Source organism: Eleutherodactylus coqui, chromosome 1 (genome assembly GCF_035609145.1).
Source record: "Eleutherodactylus coqui strain aEleCoq1 chromosome 1, aEleCoq1.hap1, whole genome shotgun sequence".
Lineage (NCBI taxonomy): Eukaryota > Metazoa > Chordata > Amphibia > Anura > Eleutherodactylidae > Eleutherodactylus > Eleutherodactylus coqui.
The window spans coordinates 412,094,250-412,107,713 of NC_089837.1; the positions used below are offsets into that span (position 1 = coordinate 412,094,250).

Below are 13,464 nucleotides of genomic sequence, written 5' to 3' on the forward strand. Positions count from 1 at the left end.
CTGTCTGCTCCCTTTTACCTGGCTATGTTACCAATAGCAGGGGGCCAAGTACACGTGTCTGCAGGACCAGATTGCAGCTTTTTTTTGTTTTTATTTTTTTTATTCTTTACTTTTGGACTAAACAAAGTGGTGATTTTTTTATTTATTTATTTTTTTTTAAATCAAGACTATTTGTAGAGTTGCTTAAATTGATTTCAAAATGTGCATATATCCGGCATATATCCTTTATAGTCTCTCTAAATTCCCAATACAAATAGCCAGAATATTATCAGCGCATTTAGTTTTTCTTTTATATGTATTTAACTTGGAGCGTCCTCTATGCATAAGATGAAGAATCTACAGATGATGCTCTTAATCCGTTTTTTCCCATATCTCACTTCTACTTAAGCTGCTTTCATTACACTAGTGTGTGGAGCCTCTGCAATGTAAAAAATAAAACCTCTCCATCGTCTGAACTTTTTCTCATGTTGTGTGTTTGTATTGCTTGCAGATGAAGGCCGAGAACAAGGGGAGAAGGATGCCAGCAAAAGCACTACTTACCCTCCTGGAACAGTTCGCTTTGATAGTGAACTTCGGGCTGTTCAAGTCAGCTGTGGGTTCCATCATTCAGGTACAGGTTCCATCCTTGTCATCTTGAAACTAGTAAATGCTACATGAGTGAGGTGACTTGAACTGCTGAGGTTTGTGTCTGATATTTCCCAGGTTCCAGAACTGAAAAATCTTTTAGCACCTTGTAAGTTTTACAGGGTTGTATCTGTTAACCCCTTTCTTTGGTAACCATGTATATCCTACGTCCTTGCTGGGAGACATTTCAATAAAGAAAAGCATATGAGAAATGCCTTTGCTGCTTAGGGCAATATCTCGGGTTGTGTTGGGGCTAGTCCATTGATTAGGCTTGTTTTAAAGCCAAGAATCTTGGCTTTTAAAATTATATTTGAATGGGTGTATGCACATTTTTTTTCTTTTACTTGGATGAGTAGAGTTAGTTTTTCCAGTTCAGGCGCAAGAACCCTTTTTAGACTACGGTGTCTGTATATAGTAATATGTAGAAGCTGCAGAAGTCAAACATTGCAAAATTTTTAATAAAGGCCTCATGTCCACGGGGAAATCAGGCCTGCTACGGATTCTCCATGGAGAATCCGTAGTGGGTCCCTCCTTCCCCGCGGACATGAGCGATGAAAAGAAGAATAAATAAGAATAAACTTACCCGCAGCGGACCGGGAAGGTCTTCTCTTCACGGCCGGATCTTCTTTCTTCGGCCGGCGGATGTACTAGGCACGCCGGCAGCACACCGCGCGCATGCGCCGGGCCGATGCAAGAAGATCCGGCCGTGAAGAAGAGAAGACCTGCCCGGTCCACTGCGGGCGGGTAAGTTATTCTTATTTTAGGTCTCCCGCGGATCCGGACGGCTTCCATAGAAGCCTGCGGGAGACCCGCACAAAAATGGAGCATGTCACTTTTTTTTTTTCATGCTCCATTTTTTTTTTTTTATTCACTTTTATTGACCATCCGCGGGTATTTATATACCCGCGGGTTCTCAATGCATCCCTATGGGATGCGGATCCGCATGCGGGTGATCAGCTGCAGATTTAAAATCCTATTTTGCCTGTGGACATGAGGCCTAAGTCCTATTGCAGGAGGATTGTCAGCAATATACATGCATTGAAAAAGAGATGGAAAAAGCAAGAATAAAAAAAATTGAAAATTAAAGGGTTAAAACACCAGGGATAATGCGGCAGTTATATTTAGACCTGTTTAAGCATTTTTTTGAATGAGTACAATTGAAAGTTGCATGCTGACTTTCATCGACTTCTAGCAGAGGCCTTTTATCTGATAAATTATGGAACAGATGAAAAGGTTGTAGATGCAAAAGTTTAAAAACTCCTCTAAACAGTTATTTAATCTCTCACAGATCAATTTGTCGCCACCTGCAATACTTTGTTGCTAAAGTTTAACCCCTTAGTGACCAACCCATAGTAGTTTTACATCCTGGTTGGGCTTTAAAACCCTTTTCCTATGGGGATTAAAGCCCTGCAGGCTGTGGACATGACATCATTATGTTGTCAGTTAGCGGAGGTAGTGGACAACCTGTAGCTGTCATGGGGGACTGTGGGAAGCCCGCATACCTCCCCTCGGATCCGTGAGGGGAGCTGAGAGTACTCGCCCCATCCTCTGCAATGTCCCATGGCATTCTGGACGTGACGCCAGGGTCTGCGCATGCGCGCCGGAAGTTAGTGTCATGCACAGAGGGCCGAGAGGCCCGGAAAATTGAAAAACCCCTTGCTCCCGACTATTATGAGTAGCCAAGAGCAGGGAGATGTCACCTGGAACCGCTGTATACGGTTCCCGGACACATGATCACTGTTATCCAATGAATCACACATTCTTCCCACACCTTTTTGTTATACAACCCTGATCATAAGTCTATCTGGCTGCTTCATGGTGGCTGTAAGTTAATCGGGATGCAAGCTTTCTGCAGTTCTTTTCTTACATACTTTATGCCATTATCGCAAAATGGGCAAATTCTGGACTATTCGCTCCAGATAATTCTATTCCAGTGTTTCCCTGAGGAGATAACATGGGTTTTGAGTCCACTGTAATCTGGACAATCTTTGAACAATATAAATGCCTTTTTTTTTATGGAATTCTAGTATTTGGACCAAATTCTTTCTAAACGTAGTCAAGTGCTGTCAAAAACCGCATGTCAACGCAGCTGAAAACCCAGTAAACGCAGCATTTGTACAAGCACGTGTGAGAGTGGCCTTATGCTAACTGGTTATATTCCAGTCAAGAAGCCGGTTCAAATATAACCTGAGGATGTTGAGCTTTTTTTTTTTTTGTCTTAATTATATCTCAGTTCCATCCAAAGCTAAACGTTGAGGCATTACATTACCACAAAATTGTATATTGTTTGAAAGACAATTTAGTGTAGAGTGTTCCAAAAATTAGTGTTATGTTAGTCTTAGGAGTCATCAAACCTCTAAAATGCCCTTCTTTTTTCCCAAACGGTTTGACCATTTTTAGCCACTAGTGTATGTGATGCCATGTTCATTCTTTGCTCTTTTCCTTTCAGTGGTACTAATGGAGAATGGGGACGTGTATACTTTTGGCTATGGTCAACATGGACAGCTGGGACATGGTGATGTTAGTTGTAGGTAAGTACAACATTTTTTTTTTTTTTTTTACAACTTGTCTAATATTTAATTCTAACCACATTTCAGTATCAAAATGGTGTGTTTTGGCCACAATGTTATAGTTGAATAGTGAAGCCTTCTGTAGCAAAATAATAAAACTTGGATATACAAACTGTTCCTCTTCTAATCTGCACAGTTTTCCACTTGTTAGAGCAGCAGCTTTCAGCTTCAGAGCGGATCTTACTACTGTAAGTGGGGGCACAAAGTTGCAGTTTTTGTCGGCCATATTTGCATGTATAGAGAGGATTTGTCTGGCTGTTCACTTAGCAAGTATATATGATGGAAGCTCTTCACTTTAGTATATCCCCTTATGGTAAAAGCTTTGTGCTTTCTATACCTACTGTACTCTTGGAATACCCAAAATATATCCTGTTGTGACAAAGACATTCAGAAGCTAACATCTGATGGCATATACCTGCAGAGAAATCCTATTGAAATCAACATGGCCGTTAAAGGGATATGCTGGTTGCTACTATTAGATTGAATTCTACCCCTTTCCAAAAGTTCAACATGGTTTTACTTTCTATGTGCACCTTGCTGATGGTTTTGTTGTCTGACTCTCCTGTCTACACTTTACAAGGAGTGGACAGTTATGCCCAGCAATTCAGAAAGCAGCCCTAGTTACTGTATAGTACGCTTTATGGCCTGTATGTGCACAATTTGCCCGGTCACAACGGAGAATTCTGGTACTTGTAGTCAGCCATGCGACTGTTGATGGAATCCTGCCACACTATCTTATCAGAGCAGGAGTGCAGAGGCTGGAAGTGATGGTAAAATATTAGAGGAGCCCCCCACCCCCATATAAATGGGTAATCGGTGTAAACCTAGTGGTGCAGATTTACTAAGCCTACCTATTTAGATCTTTTATGACTAATTAAAAGAAAAAAACAGATGAACAGACTGAAGTCATCTAAAGCTTTCAATGTGTCACTTTTTGTTGGCCACTAAAGAGTATGGACAACTGAAAAACCTCCCTTTTCATATTTTCCATTTACTGCATAACATAGTATCTAGACAACATAATCTTAGGCCTCCTGCACACAGGTGAGCCGGACCCCGCATGCGAAATTCCTGCAGCAGAGTTCGGCCCGGTGCCCCTGCGTACCTGTCCGGTGTCTTCTGTGTAGAGCTGCGGATATGCCGGCTGGCACTCTGTCGCACATGTGCAGTAGCTGCCAGCGCTCTGCAATGGCGCGGATTCCGCGATACTAAGTGCTCACTGCTGAAGTGCCGTGGGACGGACTGCTTCCATTGACTTCAATGGAAGCCGGCCGCGCATAGCCCCTTCACAAAATCGCAGCATGCTCACGCACCCGTGAGCGGAAAATCACAATCGATTTCCGCTTGTGGACAGGGAATCGCGGATTGACGTTGCATTCTTTGGGATGGATTTGCTGCAGAATCCGGAGGTGGAATCCCACTACGGATTTTCCAATGCAAATCTCTCTCCCCCCCCCCCACCTGTGTGCAGGCGGCCTTAGACAGAATAGTCTGAAAAAGTTACACTTTTCGCAGTGGATGAATACATTTAGTGCATCTTTTAGAGATTTGTGTAACTTCACACCACCTATTGGTTGGCTGTATATATGCCAATATTTTTGTGCAATTTTTAGCCTATGCTGCATTCTAAGCAGTGATCTTTTCTGCTAAGCCTGGTCGGGTAAGGCACAGAAACGCGTGATAGATGTGTGCCAGTTTTTCCGTGCAATTTGAGACAATTCTGGTGCATTTTAGTTTAGAAAATCTGCCAGAGTCCTATATATTTGTTTACTGTTTCTCTGTTGTAAGTCGAGATGATTTGTTCATTCTTTTCTGGTAGATACATTTACAAAAGCCACTTGTAATGTATGAAATTAATCTGTCCTACAGCCTGTTCCTATTGGGTATATGATATACACCAAGTAGGTTAAGCAGTGTTGATGCCCATTTATGAAACCCAATCTTCTGTAAAGCTATACGTACAGTGATATTAGTCCTTGAAATGGCCTTTGTTGTTGTAGGGGATGTCCAACATTGGTACAGGCTCTGCCAGGACCCAGCACACAAGTCACAGCAGGCAGCAACCACACTGCGGTCCTATTAATGGATGGGCAAGTGTTCACTTTTGGAAGTTTCTCGGTAAGTGTCGGTCACCTTTGCACCGTTCTACAGCTTTATATTTTTAGTGCATTGTATGCATTATTTGGATACTACAATTTGTTTCAATTAGCTATACATTTTTTTACTGTTTCTCATCTGCAGCTAGAATGCATTACAGTACACTGCCTCTGCTCCAAAAAACAGCTCTGTCAGATCAGTTTCATGCCTTCTATCTCTTCTCATGATTGCTCATCCATGCTCGAATCAAACTATATGAAATCGGATTTAAAGGCTTTGGACATCTTTTTGAGGAGTTTTTTTTCCCACTTAATTGCATGTATTCCGGATTGACTTATCATTTTCACAATAGGGTTGAATTAAAAATTGTGCACGTTTTCTTTCTATATATCACTGTATGTAGACACTGCAGTCTGAGGCTCAATAGGGGATCCGTCAGTGAGGCCACTGCACTCTTCTGAACTTTCTTATCAGCACATTTCTGAACACAACGCAGTTTTTCTTGTGGTTGTACATCACTTTCAGGAGAGAAGACCTAAGGGCTGAAAACAAAGCAGTCAGTCCAGCCTTACTAATGGATCTCCTTATTAACACTTGGACTGCAGTTTCTATATACAGTGATATGTAGAAGCTGGAGAAGACAAATGGTGCAAAACTTTAAATTCAACTCTTTATTGTAAAAATGATTCGGCCCAAAATGTGTTTAAATGAAGAGAAAAATTTGGCCCCAAAGGTGTGCGTACCCTTTTAACCCTTTCCAATCCACTGTCTGACGTCTGAAGACATTATGATTTAAGGCTGTACAGCTCCGATGTTGGAAGACATCCGTCGGGGTTCTCTTACTGTATATTGCCAGCCTCCCTGCTGTCGGAGCCTATCCAACATGTCACCTCATGCAGTACTGGCTTTAGCCAGCATATAGCGCCATTGTATAACAGCAGAAAAAGAGTAACCCTCCCCAAGGAAAACCCGGATACAAATTGGATTGGAAAGGGTTAAGCTTGGCTGCATATTAAATGTTATGCCCAAAAGTGTTCATAGCTTTCAGGAAATGAAATCCTACATTTTCTGTTGCAGTGCTATTGTAATATGATTTTTAGATTGTGTGGAGGTAGAATTTGATTGTGAAAAGCTTCAGTGGTTTGAAGGGAATCTTTTTCACCCTCTCACACGGCATTATTTGTAAGATATTTGCCTTCATTCCTTTTGATCATATATTTTTTGCCAGTCCTCAAGCCTGAAGCATTGTGGTGGATCCCACTCGGAAGCGCCGATCCCCTGTTAATGCTAAGAATAGTGAGCAGCTAGGACTCATTTGAGGTTGTGGTTCATGTCATAAGTAGTCAAATAGTCTTAGGTGAATATTTTTTATGTAATATTTTGCATTTTGGTCAACTTTTTGCAGTCCCATCCGTTTTATGACTCTTTGACAAGTTTTGTGCTAAATTATGCTTTTTTTTCATAAATTGTGTAAGTATTAAGACTGCAATGTCACTTATGCTTAGAAAGGACAGCTTGGAAGGCCAATCCTAGACATGCCTTACTGGAATGCAAAGCCTGCATCTATGCCTAACATCGGCTCCAAGTATGGCAGAAAAGCAACATGGGTTGGTGCGAGTGGAGACCAGACCTTCCTGCGGATTGATGAAGCACTTATAAACTCTCATGTTTTGGCCACATCAGAAATCTTTGCAAGCCGGCATATAATAGGTGAGCAAGAAAACTACATTGTTTAAAAAATGTTTTTTTTTTGCGTAGAAGTAGTCTGCAAAGGAATATTGGACACATCGGATTACGTATCTCTTCTATAGTGAACGTGCCACATTACATTTTTTTAAAGCTATATTTAGCTAAATTGGAGTGTTATTTGGCGATTCTGAACTTTCATTATTGAAACCATCAGAATATTTTTTTTTGACTCCTAGAAATTGCTTTCAGTGCCCATATGGCTTTCATGAGCCAGTCTAACACCTTCCATATAATTACAATATAATTTGATGGCATTGCTCCACTGGTCTCTACTACACTATAGCTGACATATCTAGGATACATTACAAATGACACGTATTTTGGGGTTCCCCCATCTCTACCAAGAATTGAATTATGTTTTTATTCTACAGGTCTTGTGCCTGCTTCTATGACTGAACCACCACCATTCAAATGCCTTTTAATTAATAAAGTTGACGGCAGTTGTGCTACATTTAATGATTCTGAACAAGAAGACCTTCAGGGTTTTGGCGTGTGCTTGGACCCCGTCCATGATGTTATTTGGAGGTTTGTTAAATTATAAGACAATGCGTTTTATGCTTATAGTGAGCTCCTGCAAAGCCAGTTTTTTTCTGTTTTATACTGTTATTTTACAGGTATGTCAGACATCTCACACAAGTTCCTATCTTGTTATAAAGCCTAAAATATTTTTCCTGTAATAACCAAAAAGATGGAGTGTGGAATCGGCCTGAACTATTGTTTACAAGTATTTTAAGAACAAAAAGTCAGACTAAGGCTGGGTTCACACTGAGCGGATTTGCCGTGAATATTCCGTCCGGAATTTTGCTGCAGCAAATCCGCTTGTGGCCGCTAATCCCGGGATTAGCCAGCCATGTGGATAAGATTTCTCAGAAATCCCGTACAAATGGGACGGCAAATCCACCACGGCAAAGCCGGCGCTGAAGCGCGGATTTGCCGGCCGCAGCATGTTCACTTTTATTTTTTTTCTTCCGCTGCAGCCGTGCTCTCCTCTATGGGAGCACCGAAAGCAGCGGAAGAGCAAGCGGCCAGGTCGCTTCAAAAACTCGCAGCTAAGTGCCGCCGGGTTTTGAAGCAGCAGATTCCTGGCGCACCATTTGGTCCACAAATCAAATCCATATGCTTAAATTAAGTTGCAGATGCCAATGCTTCCCTACGGGCACTTTGAATTGCGCCCTAACTTGACATAGATGTAATACGACTCTTTTGGGACTCTACTACTGAAAATCCCTTGGCTCACTAGAACTGGAGTTGGCTTTCTATCTCCAGGGCTGACAAGGCACAGGAGATTCAGGAGCATAAAAACCTGTCTTTTGCCCATCTTAGATCAGCCGTAGTTAATGCATCATATTGGGTTTTGAGATTTCCAGGATTAGTTTGTATGTGGGGATGGAAAATATATATACTTACACCATATAAGTGGCCTAAAGAAAATGTTTGTCTCATTCCTGTGATTTTGGTTTTTCTTTAACCCTTTGCTTGCAACCACATATGTTCTGTGGCCTTGAGAGAGGCTCTTCAGTAGCCAAATATGTATGAGAAATGTCCTTGCTACTATTGACTGTATCTCAGGCTATGCTGTGGATGCAGCATCAATTTTAGACTTGTTTAAAAGCCAAGAATCTTGGTTCCAGCCAGCTTTCCGATTCACATCAGGGTGCGTTTACATGAACGATATTTCCATGTGTGTCTCGTCCGGTTGCAGTATGGATGGAATTTGTGTGGGAAAATAGCTTATTAATTCATTTACATGAGCATTTTTTTCCCCTTGGTTTGGGCGATTATTTTGCCAATTCTCAGGAACGAAAAAAAATTGCATCACATTTGCATGTAAATACGTGTTTCTTGCAAATGTAATGTGATTTTCAATTTTTTTACAATTGTAACAGCATGTGATTTTTTTTTTTTTTTATTTTTTTTTTTTTCCCCATGCATATGAAATTTGCATGCGCAGCAATGCTTTGTTCTCACAAAACGCATCACACTTGCAGGAAAAGTCTCAGGTTTGCAAGTTTGATAACTATCCGAGTTTCTCGCACCGATATCGTACTTGTCCGCTGTGAGGGAGGGGACTGTGGGGTGCAGACCACTACAGGGAGAAGGAGGGGGAGAGATCAGATCCTTGTGTGTGTTTTATATAACTAGATCCCTTGCAACGACAGGGTTAACTACAAGTGGAGTGCTATGCTGAACAATACACCTTTTCTTGTAGATTTCAAACAAACACTAGAGAGTTGTGGTGTTACAATGCGGTCGTAGCAGACTCAAGACTACCGTCAGCTCCTGACATGCAGTTGAGATGTAGCATTCTAAGCCCAGAGCTGGCCCTGCCTACTGGACAGAAAGCGGTAACCACACGATCACATGCAGCTCTGCATATATTGGGTAAATATCTTGCCTGAACAATTCCGATCAATGAAATGTGTATGTATGGATATTTTTTAATTGGCTCTTCACATGTTTCCCCAGGTTGCCTTGACACACTGGCTGCAATGCAAGATTTGAAGATGGGGGTCTCTAGCACTGAAGAGGAGACTCAATCTGTGCTAAAAGTTTATTCAAAGGAAGATTACAGTGTTGTAAATAGATTTGAAAGTATGAATCCGATTTCTGTATTTCTAACAGTAGAGAAAATGCAAAGGTACAAATGTTTGTCCTCCATCTCAACCAATATCCTACTTTATTTAAGGTCATGGCGGTGGCTGGGGGTACTCGGCACATTCAGTTGAAGCAATTCGCTTCTGTGCGGACACAGACATCCTCCTTGGGGGACTGGGTCTTTTTGGTGGAAGAGGTGAATACACAGCAAAAATAAAGGTAAGTTGTCATTTGGCCTGTTCAGATTTCTCATGTGGCTTTAAAAAAAATAAATAATAAATGAAGCGCTTTTTTTTTTTTTTCCTCCCACCTTTTAGCTGTTTGAATTGGGGTCTGATGGAGGTGACCATGAAACAGATGGAGATCTGCTAGCTGAGACTGATGTTCTTGCCTATGACTGTGCAGCCAGGTGAATTCATGTGTTAAAGGGGTTGTCCCGAGGCAGCAAGTGGGTCTATACACTTCTGTATGGCCATAATAATGCACTTTGTAATATACATTGTGCATTAATTATGAGCCATACAGAAGTTATAAAAAGTTTTTTACTTACCTGCTCCGTTGTTAGCGTCCTCGTTCCCATGGAGCCCGACTAATTTTCGCCCTCCGATGGCCAAATTAGCCGCGCTTGCGCAGTCCGGGTCTTCTGTAGTCTTCTATGGAGCCGCTCGTGCCAGAGAGCGGCTCCGTGTAGCTCCGCCCCGTCACGTGCCGATTCCAGCCAATCAGGAGGCTGGAATCGGCAGTGGACCGCACAGAAGAGCTGCGGTCCACGAAGCAAGAGGTTCCCGGCGGCCATCTTCACAGGTAAGTATAGAAGTCACCGGAGCGCGGGGATCAAGGTAAGCGCTCCGGTAAGCTGTCTGTACGTCCCTGCATCGGGGTTGTCTCGCGCCGAACGGGGGGGGGGTTGAAAAAAAAAAAAACCCGTTTCGGCGCGGGACAACCCCTTTAATTACTAAATCACATAAATGTAATTATATATGTTGCTGTATACTTAACACAAGTTAAAGGCCCAGTTAGACACAACAATTATCGCTCAAAAGGTGTTTTTTGAGCGACTTTTTAACGATAATCGTTGTAATTTACAGCACAAGATGATCGCTCTAGATGATCAATCACCTTGCGCTGCCAGCGGAGGATGCAGAAGACAAGTGAAATGTGTCCCCGCTGTTCCCCTCTCCGAGCGCCTGGCTGTTATACAGCCGAGCTCTCCGAGTGAAGGATGCAGAAGACAAGCGGGGTGTTCTTGCTTGTCTTCTGCATCCAGCTGTTTTCTGAATAAACCACTCTGTTCTTCATACCCAGCCTCTCATCAGGGAGCGGCATATAGCTGAAAAAATGGCATCAGCTGTATCCCGCTGTGAATCCCTGATAAGGCTCATCCTTATCTTATAGCCTGCTGAAAGACAAGGATGAGCGATGGCCTAACAAAAACTGCACAATGTCAGTGCAGTTACAGACACCAATTATCGCTCAAAAGATGGCTTTTGAACGATAACCGTTGTCTAATGAGAGTTATTGATTTCCACTGTCAGACTTGTGCTGGAGATTTGGGAGCGCTCCTGGGACAAAGTTTCATAAATGAGGGGACTGCCCTCCCATACACTCTATTTTGATTTAGGATTTTTGGACAACACATTAACTTTATTGGGCTTATTTATCCACTGTTGCCCTCTGTTGTTCTCCTGTCCTTTTTGTTCCTGGACTGCTTTCCAGAACTAGAATGGTTATACTCAGACAGTGGCAATCAACTGTTAAACCATCGCTCATTGAGTGGATAATGGAAAGCAATCAGTTAATGAGAATAAAAAAAATTGTAGCTGACTATGCATGGTTTGAAAAATTTACGCCTGCATGGTTTAGATGGAATTGAAAAACTGAGATGGTCTCTTTAGATTAGTGGAACAAGAGTAATGTGCTATTCACTGCCTCTTTTAAGGTTCTTGTCCCTACTGCAAAGTATATTTGCCACACAGCATAATTGACTTACAACTCTCCTCCCCTCTTTAATCCTTGCATGAGTATGTATACATATTAGATAAAAGCAGATATGCAAATGATTAGAGTTGCGGCGTTATTAGATGAACGGTCTTGCCACCTGAGGCCCTAAAAATGGTTCTACCGATGGCCAAATAAAAAGGCTTTCGGAGGCTGCTTGTGTGTAGTGGACCTCTTTTTCTGCTTGTTGACCACTAGACATCTCTACGATGCAATCAAAGAGATTTTGCCCAGTTAGGAGTTTGAGTGGGAGCGCATTATTGGAATGTGAGAAGCTGGATGGTAATATTAGAAGGTGTTGAGACCAGTGGATGCGTGAGGGGCGCGCACACGTGAACAGGCTCAGGACGCTGCTGACAATAGCACCAGTAGAGAAGATAGTCTGATCGCCGCATAAGCAGCTCAAAGTATTTCATTATCCACCATCCAGAAACAGGTGGCATCATCAATACAGGCCCCCATGTGTCTGTAGTAACTATTTTAGTCGCTCGGCCAAAGGACTGCTACAAAGTGGAACCGGGTTGTCTTAGTGACGAATCCAGGTTTAGTTTCGGTACTGACTACGGCCATGTTTGTGTCTGAAGACCTCAGGGTGAGCGCCTCAATCCTGTCTTTGTTGTGGAGCTGTACACTGCCCCCACTGCTGGTGTGATGGTCTGGCAGAGCCTTTTGCACACAACAGTTGGTCACCCCTAGTAGTGGTATGAGGGACAACGACAGCTCGGTGATACGTTCAGGATATCCGGCACATACCTCTGACGTACCATATATACTCGAGTATAATCCGACCTGAATATATGCCTAGGCACCTAAGTTTACCACAAAAAAACTGGGAAAACTTTGTGACTAGGGTATACGCTTAGGGTGGGAAATGCAGCAGCTACTGGTACTGCATATGTAGTAGTATTCCTTGCTGAGAGTCCCCTTGTCACTAAACACATACATACATACATACATACATACATACATACATACATACATACATACATACATACATACATACATACATACATACATACATACATACATACACACACACACACACCTGTCCGCCACTGGCGGGGCTCAGGTGCATCTAGCCGCTTTTCATCCCGGCACTGTAATGAAGTGCTTTCAGCAAGCGGGGATTTAAAAACCCCGCCTGCTGAAAGGGCTGCGTCTGATTGGCTGAGCACTTGGCCAATCACAGGCAGCGCTCAGCCATTGATTAAATGACAGCTGAGCGCTGCCTGTGATTGGTCACAGTGCTCAGCCATTCAAAGACAGCGCTCGGCCATTCAATGAATTCAATATCACATCTTGCATTCAAACTAGAGGCGGTACAACAGGGTACTAGAGCCTCCCTTCAAGTGTTCCATTTTCTGCAATATAATCTTTTTGCGCTGATATTGTAATCGCTTATATCAATTTTACAGTCACACATATAAAGTTTCATTCGATTGCGACAACTCCTTCTAGGGAATAGAATTGTTTTAGATATATCTATAAATCTCTCTTTAACACATTTATTAGTGGGACAGGGGTAGTTTGAACTGGAATGTTGTTGAATTCCTCAGTGATGACCAGCTTCAGTTCATTGACTGTTGAAATAGGATGCGCTTACACTTTATTTTTAAGATGGCCCCAACGGGAAAAAGTCAGGTGGGGTAAGATCTGGGGAGTGAGCTGGCCAACATCTGCCTAGTCAATGCTCTGGGAGTGCCTCTTCTAACCAGTCATGATATGCCGGGGCCTGTCCTGCTGTTGCTAAAAATTACTGAAAATATCCCAATCCTAGATGATGGGTTAAAGCAGATCCAAGTGTTTGTTGTCACCGATCCCTCCAAAAAAG

At 42.5% G+C, this 13,464-nt stretch overlaps 1 protein-coding gene across 5 annotated transcripts in view; it reads left to right on the forward strand.

Annotated features, from left to right (window-relative positions):
- MYCBP2 (MYC binding protein 2) overlaps nt 1-13,464 on the forward strand; it is a 196,032-nt gene that overhangs the window by 68,974 nt on the left and 113,594 nt on the right. For all 5 annotated transcript variants that reach the window (XM_066580830.1, XM_066580838.1, XM_066580848.1 and 2 more), the window contains 9 exons: nt 491-610; nt 3,074-3,155; nt 5,195-5,312; nt 6,797-7,001; nt 7,412-7,565; nt 9,250-9,422; nt 9,507-9,632; nt 9,727-9,854; nt 9,953-10,044. In XM_066580830.1, the coding sequence (XP_066436927.1) occupies nt 491-610; nt 3,074-3,155; nt 5,195-5,312; nt 6,797-7,001; nt 7,412-7,565; nt 9,250-9,422; nt 9,507-9,632; nt 9,727-9,854; nt 9,953-10,044 (1,198 nt within the window). The remainder of the gene's footprint in view (nt 1-490; nt 611-3,073; nt 3,156-5,194; nt 5,313-6,796; nt 7,002-7,411; nt 7,566-9,249; nt 9,423-9,506; nt 9,633-9,726; nt 9,855-9,952; nt 10,045-13,464) is intronic.